Below are 16,726 nucleotides of genomic sequence, written 5' to 3' on the forward strand. Positions count from 1 at the left end.
GATGCAATAAAATGCGGGGGTGTTGCTTGAACCCACCACCCATGCTCCATGAACCATGGATGGACCCCATGGGGCATGTTAAGCAGGCTGTTATTGGCTTAAGCGGCTTTTGTTTTTGGGTTAAGGGTTTTTCGTAGGCTTCCTTCACATGTAGCCCATCATCCCCACGAGTTATGATAAAGATGATATATATAATAATCACTAGAGGATTTGACAGAGGATGTACAGGTACGAGAAGGGAATATAATGATCAACAAAACCCCGTACATACAAATATAAAGGAACTGCAGCTTCCCCGCAGTCAATCCTTGAGTTACAGAGTTAACTCAATCAAGCATTCCCCTTCTCTCTCCTCCTGCTCCTTTTCCTCATCTCATTTCCAATTCAACTTCAACCTCATCTCATCTCATCTCCTCAACTTCATCCAATTCTCTTCTCTTCTCTCGATCCTGTTCATCTCTCCCCATCGTTCATCCCCGCACTGGATGTTGTCTTCCTTGATTGCATGATCAAGCTTCCGACTCTCTCCCAAGGTTGACTTTACTACCCGTAGTTAACTTCCACATTGCGTCATCGGAAGGTACCTTGCCTTGTGTCACAAAACCAGCATCAAGGACTTAAGAATCGGTCCAGTTTGCGAATTCCAGTTCTTCGGTTTTTACTGTTGATTTTAAGACTTCCTTTTATTAGGCCAATCCTTGACCTCCTCTGATCGAGTGCCCGCCATTTTTATTTACATTTTACATTCTTCACTCAACTCCCGACTGACTGTACGCATTGTTGAAATAAAGCCACAACCCCTTTATCAGCCAATTAAGCAATGGCGGACAGAGTACATCACTGTATGTTAATATATCTTATACCCTTTCCCACTTCTCATTTTACGATAATTGATATATCTCCCTATGATTTAACTAGACAACCCCTTTGCGAAACGGGAGACCCATACCAGGAATGCCTTAAACGCTTATCGCATCCTGGCTCCCCTCTCCTGGCTATTAGTGGTTGTCGTCGGCATCTTCTATTCCATCCACAAGCCAGACGATGTCGCCCACGGACATACAGTCTGGGAGCAGACACAGAAGCACCCCACCCCGTTCTCGCAGAGCTCAGTTGTGACTGGAATCTTCTGGTAAATCACCTTTCATAATTGTATTCCACATTAGTATTTCCCAAGACAGACAAAGGGGGAAATAAACCATCAGCATCTAACCTGTCTTCTAGGATCACCCTCCTAATCTCCCAACTTGGATACATCGCCAACTTGTTCTCTTCGGAACCTCTAAAAGTAACAGCTGCAGCAAATGTCGCTAGCTTCTTTGTCCTAAACAACCTTTTCGTCTTGACTTTCATTCTTCTCTGGGTCAGATCCCGCTTCTGGGGCGCAGAAATTATCGACATTGCCAACCTGATTAGCCAGAGCATTGTATATTGGAAGCATCAGGGTCTACCTTTGGACATTCACCTCCCAGCAGTCGCTGGCCCATATGCCTGGACTCTATCCACTCTCTTTTGGAATGGCGCCGTCGCTATAGGCGGAGACAGCACGGCCAAGAGAATCATGGCTAATATTTTCATTTGGACCCTTTTCGTCTTTGGCCAGGGACACATTGCCCACAGGGGTGATTTTGCATACGGATATGCCTTGAGCTTGTTGACTCTATGTAAGTTCCCAGGATTTGAATGATGTGTTTACCAGATTCGTATCACTAACAGAAGATAACCCCCACAGCCCTTGCTCTCAAGCAGTTCTCGCTCAAGATCATCTCGCTCCAATGGATTTTCGCATTTGTGATCTTTGCCGTTTTCTTCGTCACGTCCCTCTCTACCTCAGTCGCCAGATACAAGAACAGAGACTTCTTCTTCCGAAACCTCGCGGAGCCAGCGGACGCAACTGATCGTGAACGCCAGCCACTGCTTAGCGAAGAGTAGGGTAGTTGATGGGAGTACAGAAGGTTATGTTGGGGAACTTGAACTGAAGTTGGAATGGGGAAGTGTGTTCTTGTTTCTTATGCAGAATGGATTTAAGGGAAGCAGCTCCCTCTTTTGCTCTCTATATTCTTACCAGAGAACAAGCATGATGAAGAAGCGAATATTGCCAGTCCTCATCATATCTCCACGGGGAGTTTGCCGAAATTGAAACAACCTCCAGAATATGACTTGGGATTTCAAAATGGCAAAACTTTTAATGGAACAAAATGAACGCAGATCATAAAAGAGACGATCGGACAATCTGATTCCGATGGATCAAGATGGAAACAGGAGAATGGTGGCAGTTTGTTTCAGGAAAAAAAGACAAAAGAAACCCAAACGAAAATGATGGCAAAAAAAAAAAAAAAAACCTTCTTCATCTCTTTCACGAATATGAAGTAAAACCCATTTTTTGTTGTTGTCGTCTAACTACCCGTAGCAGTTGTTATGAATTATACCTCTTACGAGATCTATGTCTTTTTTATCTCATATGTCCTCTGGCGTTTTCTCATTGCTTTTGCTTGCTTTGCTTCATGAAGTTATTTGTGTTATACCTATGATAGTAATTAAGCATTAACCAACTCCGCTACATGTTTTATCATTGAGTTGCATTTTTGATTTTGATTTTGATTTTTTTTTTTTTTTTTTTTTTTTTTTTGGCTTTGCTAGTATGACTTTTATGTATGGTATTCTATGCTATGGTATGATTGTTATATATATGGATTTTATGTGTTTGTGCCTATCTGTCTTCGCTATTATTCTCTGTCATCACACAATTGCTTGGTGAATTTCTTGCGTTTGAGGAGCTTACTATTGCAGTGTTCACCTAGCAGATAGGTTATTGCACTTGCTGGGAATGATAAGGAACAGAAATTAAAGACTGTTAAGTTTATATTTTGAAAGAATTGTATGTATGTACTTTCTTTGAGCAATATAACTGCCAGAGCTGGCAGCGAAGAAGGAAATGTAGTTTTAACTGTTAGATTATCGGGGATCGCTTTGGGATTATTTTCTCCACACAGTGATCTCTTCACCTGGGCTCTTAGCTACAGATCCAGAAGTTATATGTATTTGACCTGCCTCTGCATTATATTAACCAATCAGTTGACATAATTTATCTTACATCTTAAACCATTATCTATCTAATTATATCTACTATAAAATAAACCCTAACCTCCACCCAAAAACGCCACCCACACCCGCATCCACATCCACACTCTTATCTACCCTGGCACCCCTCCTCGCCGCCGCAAACGAAATCTTCACCCGCCTCCCACCTCCTACAAGACGACCGCACCATCGTCAGCGCCGGCCTCTCCAGCGACGGCCGCATCTTCACAGGAGTAAATACACACCGCTTTATGAGGGGGCAATGGTAGTTATGCTCGGCAACGCTGCGGCTGATGGGGTGATTCCTACCGTTGCAGCGAAGATTAAAGATGCAGATGGAGGTGCACCAGCAGAAACACCGCGGCTAACGCATGAATTGCAGTGGGGGTTAAAGGAAGGGCAGTGCTGGGCCCGAATGGGAAAAGTAGGCAGGTTTTGATTGATTATTGGCCTGGCATTATGGTTGTGTTGCAGAGGGCGCGGGTTGGATTAGGGACTTCATACATGTGTAACTATTTGTTTGAGAAAATGAGAGGCGAGGGTGTTTGTGAACGGGGGGGGGTTATTCAGGGTTCTGGAAAGGCTTTGTTTCATCTATATATGTTTTATGGGAAACAGGCCTACAACTGAATCCCTCGACATCCATAGATACTCCATCCATATATCTAGCTACTCCGTGGATAACTCCATCGATGGGGATGTTTTATAAGCTCGCGGGCGACGAGGAGCCCCTGGTTCCCGTCTGACTAAGCGGGCAGTTGCTGGTTGTCGTAGCAACGGAGCCGTTTACCAACAACAAACGGTGCGATCTGATATTTGATCTGATAACTACGTAGACCGTTTCTTCAATACTAACACGGAGTACAACAACAGTCTTTCTCTTACAGGCTTCAGGCTGCAGACTGCAGGGCTCTATTGCTATAATTCGTCGGGTTCATTCCTTTGGAAAATCACCATCCATATGTGATTCCTTCGTTGATTGTGTAGCTTCTACAACCATCGACCAACCCTCCGACGCGGTGTTTGGCGTTCCTTTGTTTGCACTCCTCTGCCACTGAAGCAATTGACTTGACGTACTTTAGACGTGTAACCGCAGCTTTTGGTAATCTACCTCTTTTGAATAAATCTTCTCATTCCCTGAGTCGCAATTCACCTACTGATAGATTATGCAGTTTCTGAAGCTCGTCGTGATCATCTTAAAGACTTCCGCCGCTCGTTTGGTTTTTGACAGTCACCCAGCTCTCGAGTCAACGAAAATAGCAGAGTTATTCACCATTCATTCCCTTTCCACCAATGTTTGCTGCTTCACAACACGCGATCCGCCATACTATAAAAATCTACGAGCGCTTCAACGCTTCTATGCTCTTAGAGCAAAACTATCATCCTCCGATACCAATTATTTGATATTATACTTATATAGAGTGATACCCCAAAGCTCCAATTGATGTTAAATGCAAAGAATAAACACGGAATAGGAATAAACAAGCGGCAATGGAGCCGTTTCCATCCCCGCAAGGGCGGTCAGCAGCCCAAACATATGATGAAGAACCCCCGTTATACGCATATCCAGGTGAACCTTCTGTTCTGAATGATACCGACCGTGAGACTGCCTCAGCTCCTGGAAGTGCACGAAATGACCCCTCAGTCATGAGACTTCTACCAGGTGGTGGAATTAATTTAGGCAGCGCTGGTGACGACCCATCCGATTTGGGGAGTGCAGGAAGATTCAGACGGCATCCAAATATGCCTCAACGTCAACAGTATGTAGCTCTGAGAAATGGCCCTCACTCCTATACTATCCCCTCTTTAATCTTTTTGCCCGGGAATGCTTCTCTACGCTCTGTGATGGCAGACAAAGCCGGAGAGCCTTCCAAGAAGACTCAAGATGAGGCCCCCATTCCGATAGGAAATAAGGCTTCAGCTGGGAACGAGTCGAGTATCCCTCTAATTGCATCACCATCATCACGACCAGCCCCTAGCACAAAACAATTACATGTCACCTGGGAGGATGAATCTACAAAGCAAGAAAGCAAGCCTACCCGGAGCAAGCTAGCCAGGACAAAAACCATTTGTTGCAGAAAACCACAGGACTCTGGGATGATTCCTGACCCACTGCGACTTGCTTCACCCAAAACCCTGGCCCATATGTTACCCAAACTCCCAAATACTCTCTCTAAGTCAATTACACTATCATGTTTAGATAAACATATAATGGCCCAAGAATCTTCTAATATGGATCAATCCAAATCGGATAATGTTACTGACAATAAGCCTAATAGAAGCCTCATATCTATGGCACGACCGTCACCCCAGCGATGTCATCCTCTGCACCAACAATCCGCATCCACCTCATCTCTCCCAACCTCACGACCCTCGTCCAGTCTTGGGCAGTCACCAAACATAACCCCATCAAACCTCACTTCTGACACTCTACACCTTCCCACTCGATCGGTGTCGCCAACCCGGCCTTGGACCCCCTCGCGGGGTTCGGAATGGTCACGCCCACATGCCCCTTCTGTATCAAGTGTAAATTATGAGCCTCCGGAAATCAATTGTAGCCCAAGACCTGGAACTCCAAGCTCGAAGTATGGCGGAAGCCCCCGACGGCCACTGCCGCCTGCCCCGTTGTTTGCTGGGCTACCAGCATCATCAGCAGGAGAAACGAGCATTGACATTGCTGATGGAGGTGACGATAGTGAGGACCCCTTTGTGGTAGGTGGGAGAACAATACATCAAAGAAGTAACACCCGCTCAAGTTTCAAATCATACAATTCATATGCAACTGAGTCCACAGTTGTTACAGATGAAAAGGACGCCATTAGTAAAGTTAACCTCGATGATGACGAGGATGAGGGATCCGACTTTAATGTTCACTATGGGCCTGCGCCAACTGGACGTCAAGAGCGCAGAGGTGTGCGTAAGGCACAGATGACGACGAAGGAAGTCCGCCTTATCAATGGAGAGCTTATCTTAGAATGCAAAATCCCAACAATTTTGCATAGCTTCCTTCCCCGTCGAGATGACCGTGAATTCACTCATATGAGGTATACAGCTGTCACCTGTGACCCTGATGATTTTACGGTAAAGGGGTTTAAACTGCGACAAAACATTGGCAGCACAATGCGCGAAACCGAGTTGTTTGTCTGCGTGACCATGTACAACGAGAATGAAATCAACTTCACACGTACGATGCACGGCATCATGCGAAATATCTCACACTTTTGTTCCAGAACCAAATCACGAACATGGGGCAAGGATGGTTGGCAGAAAATTGTTGTGTGTATTATTGCGGATGGGAGACAAAAGGTGCATCCGCGGACATTGAACGCCCTTGCAGCCATGGGTGTTTATCAAGATGGAATTGCAAAGAACGTCGTCAATCAGAAACCGGTAAATGCGCATGTGTATGAATACACTTCTCAAGTGTCCTTGGATCCCGATCTTAAATTCAAGGGCGCAGAGAAGGGAATCATGCCTTGCCAGATCATCTTTTGTATGAAGGAACGAAATGAGAAGAAACTCAATTCTCACAGGTGGTTCTTCAATGCGTTCGGACGCGCTCTGAATCCCAACATCTGTATTCTGCTCGATGTCGGCACGAAACCCGAACCTACTGCCCTTTATCATCTCTGGAAAGCCTTTGATCAAGACTCGAACGTCGCAGGAGCCGCTGGGGAGATTAAAGCCGGTAAGGGCAAGGGCTGCCTCGGCTTGTTCAACCCTCTCGTTGCATCCCAAAACTTTGAATACAAGATGTCGAATATCCTCGATAAGCCTCTCGAGTCTGTGTTTGGATACATTACTGTGCTACCTGGTGCGTTGAGTGCATACCGATACCATGCACTGCAGAATGATAGTACTGGCCATGGGCCCCTGAGTATGTACTTCAAGGGTGAGATGCTTCACGGAAAAAACGCGGATGTGTTCACTGCCAACATGTACCTGGCGGAAGATCGGATTCTGTGCTGGGAGTTGGTGGCCAAGCGAGAGGAGCAGTGGGTTTTGAAGTTTGTGAAAAGTGCTGTTGGGGAGACTGACGTTCCAGGTATGATTTGATTTTCCTTGATTGTGAGATATAGAGTCCTTTTTGGCTTGATGCTAACTTGAATTTTCGGTGTAGATACTGTACCTGAGTTTATCTCGCAGCGAAGACGATGGCTTAACGGTGCCTTCTTTGCGGCTGTGTATTCCCTTATTCATTTCCGGCAAATTTGGCGGACAGACCACACGATTACAAGGAAGATTCTCCTTCACATCGAGTTTCTGTATCAATTTGTCTCCTTGGCTTTTACGTTCTTTTCTTTGGTGAGTAGCTAACACCTCCAGCAAAATACTTCAAGATCCTAGCGTTGATATTTCAGTAAATTAACAATAATTCTCTCTCATCTAGGCGAATTTCTATCTTACTTTTTATTTCATTGCTGGTGCCCTGTCAGACCCCACGGTGGACCCCTTTGGACATAATATTGGAAAATACATATTCACAATACTAAGATATACCTGTGTGCTTCTCATTTGCCTTCAATTCGTCTTGTCAATGGGAAATCGTCCCCAGGGGTATGTAATCTAGATCCTTTCAAAACCCTTTACCACCACTCCTGTTGACTAACACTTCACTCTAGTGCCAAAAAAATGTTCCTCTCTGGCATGATCATCTACTGCATAATAATGATGTACACTGTCTTCTCTGCCTTATACATGGTTGTCATGCAGCTGAAAACGAGCAAAGAAATGATTAAAGATAGTCTGTCTCTGGGCAACAACACTTTCACCTACATCATCGTCTCCACACTTTCAACAGTCGGTCTCTACTTCTTTATGTCCTTCCTCTATCTAGACCCATGGCACATGTTCACCTCATCTATTCAATACTTTGCACTGCTGCCCAGTTACATTTGTACGCTACAAATCTATGCTTTCTGCAACACTCACGACGTTACCTGGGGCACCAAGGGTGATAACGTTATCCATACTGACCTTGGAACGGCGCGTACTACCGGTTCTTCCACCGTCGAGTTGGAAATGCCATCGGAACAACTCGATATTGACAGCGGATACGACGAGTCGCTCCGCAATCTCCGCGACAGACTCGAAGTGACCCCGCCAGAGCCATCCGAGGCGCAGATGCAGGAAGACTACTACCGCGCCGTGCGCACGTATATGGTGTCTGTCTGGTTTATAGCTAATGCGATCCTTGCCATGGCCGTGTCAGAGGCGTTCACTGAAAAGTCAGTGGGCAATAATGCCTATTTGGCCTTCGTTCTGTGGAGCGTGGCAGCGTTGGCGGTTTTCAGAGCGGTAGGTTCAACAGCGTTTGCGATTCTCAATGTTGTTCATCGGGTTATGGAGGGGAAGATGAAGTTTGCCGCTGCGGGGGGCACAGGGTATGGGTACGGAAGTTACGTTGGTTCTTCGAGTGGTGGGAGTTCGGGTACTCGGTCCAGCGGGGCTGGGAGCTCTCTGGGTCTTTCCTCAGGTGGGAGGAATATCGGGGAGAAGGTTAGTGATTGGGCGAGTGAGACGAGGTGGGCTGTTAAAAGAACGGCGGGGAAGTTGAGGTTTTGGAGGTAGAGAACTTTTGTACTTTTTGATGGTACTTTTGAACTTCTGTTTTAATGTATATTTGTTTTTTTGGGTTTGGTGGTGATCTTTTAGTTTTGATTTGGTGGTCATGCTTGATGTTGATGAATAATTGTATGTACTGCTGCTCCTTATATCTTCCTGTTTTTGTTGGTTTTTATGATCTGTTATATTGTCTTGGAGTGTAAGACTTTTTATCTCTTGTATCTTATTGCTGTGAATTGATAAGGTTCTCTTGTCTGCATCTAATATTAAAGACTTAAAGGGAGACTTTCTGTGGTATTTTTTGGTCTCGTCCTCATCAATTGACGTGCATACATTACGGGATCAAGTTTCTGGGGTTAGAGCATAGGACTAGCATGGATGACTAGTATTAATTTGAATGGGAAAAAGACTTTGCTTGTTGATTGTGTGAGTATATAGTCATATGCGATAGTAAAATTCAGACAAGAGGAATTAAAATGGGGTAACTAATTGCTAACAACCCACAGTTTGCAAGATAATTGTCCCAACACAAATCTCCCTAAAAATCCAAATAGATATAGTCTCACAAATAACGGCATATAAAACAATAACCCTTTCCATCAGTTGATCTCAGCAACATGCAACATGCCTTAGACATTTTCTGTTCTCAGTGTCCACCATCGAACCCCTCTCTCCCCCTCCCATAATACCAGCCCCTTCAGCACTCCACAGTACAGCTCATCCACAAGTGTGCTCGCCCTCTTATGTTACTCTGCGCAATCCCGGCAAAGATCCGCGACAACTTTCATCTTTTTGATAGTGTTCGGACACTCCACGGTGTTTGCAAACTGGCCACAAGGCTCAACCTTCACAAACATTTGATGGCCGCAGAAACCTATGATAGTTGTGACCTGACACATGAGAGGTAGATTTCAGTAAAGAAATGTATATGGATTACCTTGAGTGGTGGGGATGACTCGAAGGTGTGTGTGGCTCGATATAAAGGCGATGGGAAGAGAGGTTTTTGTAGTTCCGTGAAATATGTTATGCAGGGTAGCTGGGAGAGATAGATATGAAGAAGCAAAAAAAGGGCAACAACAAGGTATTCGCTTGGCCTGGAGATGGATAAGGTCCAGTTTTGTGTTTTCTTGAAGTTTTAATGAGATGCGCTGAGTTGGAAAATCGAAATAGGCTGGAGCTGGATGGAGAATGAGGGAAATGATGCTTGTCGTAAACAAGAAAACTGAGAGCGAAGAGGAATTATCGTAACTTTTTTTTGGTTCTTCTTTGGGTTTGAATTCATTGGAGGGAGGGAGTGATAAGGAAGGCATAAATTCAGTTTCATTTCGAGGCATTGCAAACGGAGGGATTTGAATGTTAACTTATGATACATCGAAGGCTCCGCTCTGGCAGTTGCCCGAGTTGCTGAAAAATATCAATCGTGTGTAGAAGTGAGAAAAGAGTTGCAGTGTCTGGAGAAATAATGTACATTATTTAAAGAGAGTCAGAAACTAAGGGTATCCTCCAAATTTGTCACAACGAACCTTATTATTAGACAATATCCCTTTCACAAACCCAAAACTATATACATTCTGCTCTTCCACCATCCCAAACCTATTAACTATCCTCCCTCCATCGACTCCGCGCCTTATTCCACGCAGCTTTGTCCTCATCTCCAGCCTTCGCATCCATTCCAATACCCAATCCCCGCTCAACCCACTCCTTCCCTTCCATTTCAGCCAGCCGCGACAATGCCCGCGCAAACGCAAAGCGCTCCTCGTCGCCGTTGAATATGGAACTGGACTTTAGCGCAGACATGGACAGGCCTAGGTCGTCCATAAGATGGCGCATAGCGTCAGGAAGGTACTCAGGAGCTTCGTTGTTGTCTTTTGATGATGACTTATTTTCAGACATGGATTCTTGAACTTCCTCATTGGAGAGGAAGAGATTAGCAGGGGGAACGGCGGTGGTGAGGACGAGTTTTGCCTGTGGTGAATTGGTTAGACAATGATATATGGCAGAGGTGGCAAGACAAGGGACAAAAGAAAAAGTAGAGAAAGTACCCACCCGACTCTCATAAACTGCATCAATAAATGTAATAAACCTCCTCGCCAAATCGCGCTCCCGGATCGTCATCCCAGGTACATCCGTCACAATAAAGGCATCATAACTCCTCATCAGCTCAAGATAATCCGCCGCTCCAGTCGCCCTCCCAATCAACTGCTGGAACGTAAACCGTGCCGCCTTGCCACTTGCCAGAGGAACTTCCACATCCCGTCCCCACACTTGGTGCACTGCGGAGTGAGGAGGGTCATTGGAGAAGTCGCCTAGGTACTCGAACCATTTGTCCGCGTGGTGGTCAGCGGGCATGCCGAGTGGGTGGTGGTAGACACCGGACGGCGGACGGGGGATTTTGCGGTAGTCAGTGGCAGAGTCAAGGTTCAGGACCGTTAGGGAGGTTTTTAGCAGGGTGATGCATGGGATGAAGGATTCACGTTGGATGCCGTTCTTGTACAGGTCATCTGGATGGCGGTTGGAGGTTGTGACGAGGATAACACCGTGGGACATGAGCGATTCGAGGAGTCTGGTTGACATTTTACGTTAGTGTTGGCAGATACAGATACGACATGGACGCGAGAGGGAAAGAAACAGTAACATACCTTCTCAGAATCATCGCATCTGCCACGTCTGTGCACTGAAACTCATCGAAGCAAAGCACGCTAGCCCCCTGCACGATATCGGCTGCGACAAAGGGCACAGCATCAAAATCATTCCCATGTTCCATTTTCATCACATGAAGCCGTTTATGCACGTCCTGCATGAAGTTGTGGAAATGGATGCGCTGCCGTGACGTGATATTTTCCGGCAGGGTGTCAAAGAAAAGGTCCATCAGCATGGTCTTACCGCAGCCAACATCTCCAAACATGTATAGACCCTTTGGCAGATTGGGTGGGATCTGCGTGGTGGCTGCCCGCGGTGGGGTGCGGCTAAAAAGCGAACCAAGGAAGGAGGGTCTTGGTTCCGGATTCTGGAGGGAGGAGATCGTTGGATGGACTACGACTGGTGGTGTGTAGGAGCGGAGAATTTCGTGGAGGTCCTGAAGATGTTGGATGATGTCTATGTAAGAGACAATGTGAGCATATTCGTTTACATGGATTTGATGTTGCGCATTCAATGCATTTGAGAGAATATATACAGAATACACTAAAGGGGGACTCAAATAAGACTAAGAATACAATACCTCTCTGATGAGCATCATCCTTCAATCTTCCTGACTGTACTCGGGCCTCATACTCCTGCATCGGACCGAAAACTGGTTGTTGATCAACACCATCCGCCACGGATGTGACACGCACCTGCTCTATAACCTCAGCAACTCGAGGTGTACTACCTGAAATTGTCGCTACCCGCTGTTGCTGTTGTTGCTGTTGTTGATGTCCGGGGCCCCGTATTCCAATTCCGCTACTAAAGAGCCGCAATGTCGCTGTATAAGGATAAACCCTTTCCTGCCCGCGTCCCAGACGACTCCTACAATCCACACAGGTAAGGCTACCATAATTCCAGCCCCCAACAAGCCTAGAAACAGTGGGAAGCCGAGAACACGGGGCTAGGATCGCATCAGCGATTCGGGTGGGGTGGTGGGAACGTAGCGGGGTTCGCATTCTCGTTGTATTTCACCACAGGGTTCTCTCCCCTCCTCAAAAAAATATTTGGATAATAAATGTACCCCAGGGTATATCCCGTTGCGATATTCGACAAACCGTAGATCGAATTCTAATAATAATACGCCTAACCCATGAGAAATTCCTGACCCGTGCGCCTGAAAATGCGATTGGGTATATCGGGTATTTATGAATCTGCCACAGCAATCGAAGACCTATACTCGTCGCAGCTCCCCGGTTCTCCAGTTCCCCAGCGCCCGTGAAAATGTGCACAAAGAGACGACAGTTAACCGCCAACAAGTGACAATCAAATGAGAGCAATTAGTCGGTCAAAGGCGGAGGACGATAGGAAATTAGTGGACGAGTCCGGCACTTGATGTGTGAGTTACCGAGCCGAGAGAGGAGAAAATGCAGAAAATGTTTAACTACCACGCTATGCAACGGGAGAAAACAAGAAGCAAATGGATAGAACCGGACGACAGGAGCGAACGACAGACACCGGAGTCTGCCAGAGAGATGCGCAAGTGACTGTGTGAAGTTCGGAAGTTGAAGTTGAAGTTCAAGTTGGGATATCGGGGATTGTCACGGGATCTCGGAGTCTGTTTGTGGTTAGCGCGGAGGGGATGCGCAGGAGGTTCAAGGGTTTTGCTTGCGCCGAGGTTTGTGTTTTGTGCCTGAGGATAGGTAAGAAGAGATCATATTCTGTAGATGCAAGGACATATAGGTAACAGGGTGGCAAAAATAGGAGATTAAATTGCCTGTTAATTTACTAGTATTGAGTAGATAGTCAACTAAAATAACTAACTAATTGGCGAAAAAGTCCTTGCAACGCTTATAAAACAAAAGTGGGAGTAACTTCAGAAACATGGTTGGGGAGGACAAGTATGCGGACGAAGTAGATACTAGGAAGATGATATTGGAGAAGAAGCGACAGCCGAAGTTGAAGGCGATGTTTTATTTAGAAAAAAAAGAAAAAAAAAGCTAGAGTTGAAAACGAAAGGATATCCAGCAAAAGTAAAGGAGCAAAATGAGAAAAGATAAGACTCACAAAACACTAGTTGAAATGCAGATTACGATTGAAACTGAGACCGTGATTGGGACTGTGGGAGAGGGTAAATGTTTCAATTGAACAGAAGAAGTGAGGATTAGAGTGTCTTTTTCTTTTGCGGCTAATAGAAAAGGGGGGGGGGGATATAAAAATAAGGTAGCATATGGAAAACAAAGTGGAAGAAGAGTTGAGAAGGAAATGAAAAGAAGAACAAAACAGAATGGGTGCTTATATAACAGAAATAGAAAATGTATGAAAATGATTAAACCAGGAACAATGGATTTGTGTAGCAACAATGTAGGAAGAAAAAGCGGGAGGAAAAATTGGAAGGCTGAGTTAGGGGATTTAGTCCGCGAGGAGCGTTGCGTACTACAGGAAGCTTGGAAAAACAGTAAAGAGGAAAAAAAGGTAGGTGAAATAATATAACTGAGAAAAACGTAAACATAGACAGAAGGAAGCATAGGACAAACACATTGAGGCCGGTTGGTTTCGTAGAAAAAAGACAAAAATATAAATAAAAGGGGAGTCCGAGGCAGGAGAACAACACCCAAAAGGGCTGTGGTAAGTGGGTGATAATAGATGGATAGATAATAGACGCATCCAAAATAGCAAAAAAAAAAAAAAAAAAAAAAAAAAAAAAAAAAAAAACCCTCAAATATCGTCACATTCCCTTCCTTTCAGTGCCATACGTCGATCCATATCCTAGTAATATAGTAGGCCACATAACAAAAGAGATGGAAAATGAATAAAACAGATAACAGATAAAAAGAGATAAAAAGAAGAAAAAAAAAAAAGAAAAAAAATGCCGGAGTGGGAATAACAAGGACGAAGGAAAATGAGACAAACTCTTTACCTTATGTAAGTCCAACATATAGCGTCAGCTTCGCATTCCGCTGCAACGCCGTATCCAAATCATTATCATTCGACAGCCCTACAAATCCATTGCTTGGTTCATCCTTATACTGCAGTTCAATCTCATCGCCAACCTTAAGCCGATCCTTCAGCTTCTCCTTGAGTTGCTGGAAGCTGATATCGTTCGGCACGCGGATGGCTATCAGGTCGTCCTGGAAGAACACCTTGATTTTGATCGCGCCGCCGCTCGAGGTTGTGGAGCCCTGTGTCAACGAGCTGGCTTGTCGGTTCATCATTTGGTTTTGCATATCGGCTCGAATCATGGTGGAGCCGCTGTTGCCTAGTGTGCTGCCGGTACCTCCATTCAATAGGGCTGGTTGCCATGTTGACTGTGCCTGGCGCTGTGAATGTGGCGGAGCCATGCCGCCAGGTGGGTATCCGCCAGTGTGCAGCTGGCCTCTTGACGAATGCCCGGATTCCGGACGTGAAGGGTCCTGGATAGACGATTGCTGAGAGCCATGGGAAAGCCTGTAGTCATCCACTGTAATGTTGGGATCAATTTCGAAGTCGCCTGGTCGGGGAGCAAAGAGTTGACGGACGAGCTGGCAGCGTGAGATATGCGGTGGCATTAACAGTAGCTTTTTAATATATTCATCTAGGTTCTGCCGTCGACCGTTGGTGATTGCATCTGTGACATGTGTTACGGGGCCTGGCATGAAGGGCAACGTTCGGGGCTTCCCCTTGTTGCCTGCCTCCTCTTCGAATTCTCTCAGGAGTGCGATTTGGAAGTCGTAAAAATCGTGATAGTATCTTGACAATTCCCAATACCGCCCATCTTCCATTTTTGCCTCGATGATGAACCAGTATTTATCCTGATCGAAGCAATATCGGGGGATGGACGCGGAAACGGGCACAAGGGCAGGAGGATAATAACCTTGTTGCTGTTGCTGTTGCTGTTGCCGTTGCGGGATTTGCTGGGCGGACTGTCGGAACTGTTGATTTTGGTATTGGTGGTTTTGTGAGTGTGCTCCTGAATTACGGCTCTGTTGTTGATACTATTTATTATCATAGAATAACTAATTAGTTTCGCAGAAATAAAGTTCCTACTCCCGTTCCAATCGCAAACTTACCGGATCACTGCCATTCAACGTCATCCTGCCCATCTCTGCTGCAGCACCCTGTGCGCCGCTCTCGAGTTTGCCTAAACTTATAGAGCTATTCTTATATTCGGCCGTCATTTTCTTCCACTCTTCAACGCGTGGGACACCAGCGCGCCTGACAGCCTCGTGCGGGTCCGGCACGGCCATACCCGTTGTCATATCTCGTATCTCGATAAAGGAAACAGGAATCAGGCCTGGTCCACCAAGGCGACCGATAGGTTTCGCAACAAACCACTCGGGATTGGACTGGGCAATGACGATAATGGCCTCACCGGCCTTTGCATCCAGCTCATCCGGGCGTTCCGCGTTGAAGTCATATTGAACAATGCCATACACCATGGCCCCAGACCCTTTCCCAAGGGAAGACATCCTGGCACGAGCAGCTTGTTTGGTGGTATTGGTCGAGTCCGACCGTCCGTGACCGTAGGCGGCGGCTTGTTGTGAGCTGCGATCGGAAAACCCAGAGTCGTGTGGTTCATGCATGTAATCTTCGAGATTCCCCGCCGAGCCACCACTGTTACGCTCGTTTTTGCCGATAACCTCGAAAAATGAGACAGGGACGAGACCACGCGCGCTTGGGATCAGAGGGTTGCACGCCTCGTACCAGTCTGTGTCGTCTTCTCTGCTTATGACATGGAAAAAGTCACCTTTGGTAAAGGCCAGCTCCTGAGTATTTCCAGGTTCGGGGGTGTGGTCAAATAGGGCTTTGATCACCTAGATGTGGGGACATGGTTTGGTGTTAGTGGCGTTGGTATATCGATCCCCGCTCTCTGTAGAATGATTTCCTTTCTTTTCTTTCTTTCTTGCTTCCTTTCCTTCTTGCTTGCTTTCTTTCTTTCTTGCTTTCATTCATTTCTGTGAGTTGGTTGCAACATCACAGGCAAACAAATGTGATAGATAAGAGGCGACAAACATAAAAATAAAACAAATAAATAAAAAAAATAAAATAAAATTAATTAAGGGCAACTTATGATGAGTAATCAACAACAAACTGAAATCAAAAAAAAAAAATAAAAATAAAAATAAAAATTAAAAAAAATAAAAAATAAAAAATAAAAAATAAAAAATAAAAAAAAATCTCACCTTCTTTGGCGGAAGAATAGCAATTGCGGACTTTGGTGTGATAGAGATATGTTGTGGTTTTGGCTCTTTCTCGCCTTTGAGAGAGCGCCGGATGGCCTGTTCAAGTTGATGAGGAGCAATTTTTAACGTTAGTGATGGCAAAAGAACCGTTAGTCCGACCACAAGCGACACACGAGGTCGCCTGCTGGTCAGTCAGATGAGAAGAAGAGGATCCAGAAAGAAAACAACCTCATGATAACTGTATTAAAGCATGGCGGAAGAACCGAGATGACAGGATTCGAGTTTCATACCTTCAT

The 16,726-nt window shown here is 45.5% G+C and overlaps 4 protein-coding genes across 4 annotated transcripts; 2 read left to right on the plus strand and 2 right to left on the minus strand.

Annotated features, from left to right (window-relative positions):
- Positions 1-820: 820 nt before the first annotated feature.
- Positions 821-1,932, plus strand: PAAG_08383 (hypothetical protein; the record flags this gene model as incomplete). Its single annotated transcript, XM_002789635.2, has 4 exons — positions 821-842; positions 919-1,132; positions 1,225-1,664; positions 1,733-1,932. The coding sequence occupies 4 exons, from the start codon at positions 821-823 to the stop codon at positions 1,930-1,932; spliced, it is 876 nt and encodes a 291-aa protein (XP_002789681.1).
- A 2,640-nt stretch (positions 1,933-4,572) lies between these two features.
- On the plus strand, positions 4,573-8,652 carry PAAG_08385 (chitin synthase A; the record flags this gene model as incomplete). Its single annotated transcript, XM_002789637.2, has 4 exons — positions 4,573-7,126; positions 7,202-7,386; positions 7,472-7,638; positions 7,704-8,652. The coding sequence occupies 4 exons, from the start codon at positions 4,573-4,575 to the stop codon at positions 8,650-8,652; spliced, it is 3,855 nt and encodes a 1,284-aa protein (XP_002789683.2).
- A 1,590-nt stretch (positions 8,653-10,242) lies between these two features.
- Positions 10,243-12,287, minus strand: PAAG_08386 (lactation elevated protein; the record flags this gene model as incomplete). The annotated part of the gene is made up of 4 exons (XM_002789638.2): positions 10,243-10,611; positions 10,693-11,209; positions 11,286-11,742; positions 11,867-12,287. The coding sequence occupies 4 exons, from the start codon at positions 12,285-12,287 to the stop codon at positions 10,243-10,245; spliced, it is 1,764 nt and encodes a 587-aa protein (XP_002789684.1).
- Positions 12,288-14,189: 1,902 nt separating this feature from the next.
- Positions 14,190-16,726, minus strand: PAAG_08387 (protein kinase activator Bem1; the record flags this gene model as incomplete). The annotated part of the gene is made up of 4 exons (XM_015846496.1): positions 14,190-15,242; positions 15,318-16,061; positions 16,431-16,526; positions 16,721-16,726. The coding sequence occupies 4 exons, from the start codon at positions 16,724-16,726 to the stop codon at positions 14,190-14,192; spliced, it is 1,899 nt and encodes a 632-aa protein (XP_015701160.1).

This window comes from Paracoccidioides lutzii, assembly GCF_000150705.2.
Source record: "Paracoccidioides lutzii Pb01 unplaced genomic scaffold supercont2.33, whole genome shotgun sequence".
In the NCBI taxonomy this organism is placed as follows: domain Eukaryota; kingdom Fungi; phylum Ascomycota; class Eurotiomycetes; order Onygenales; family Ajellomycetaceae; genus Paracoccidioides; species Paracoccidioides lutzii.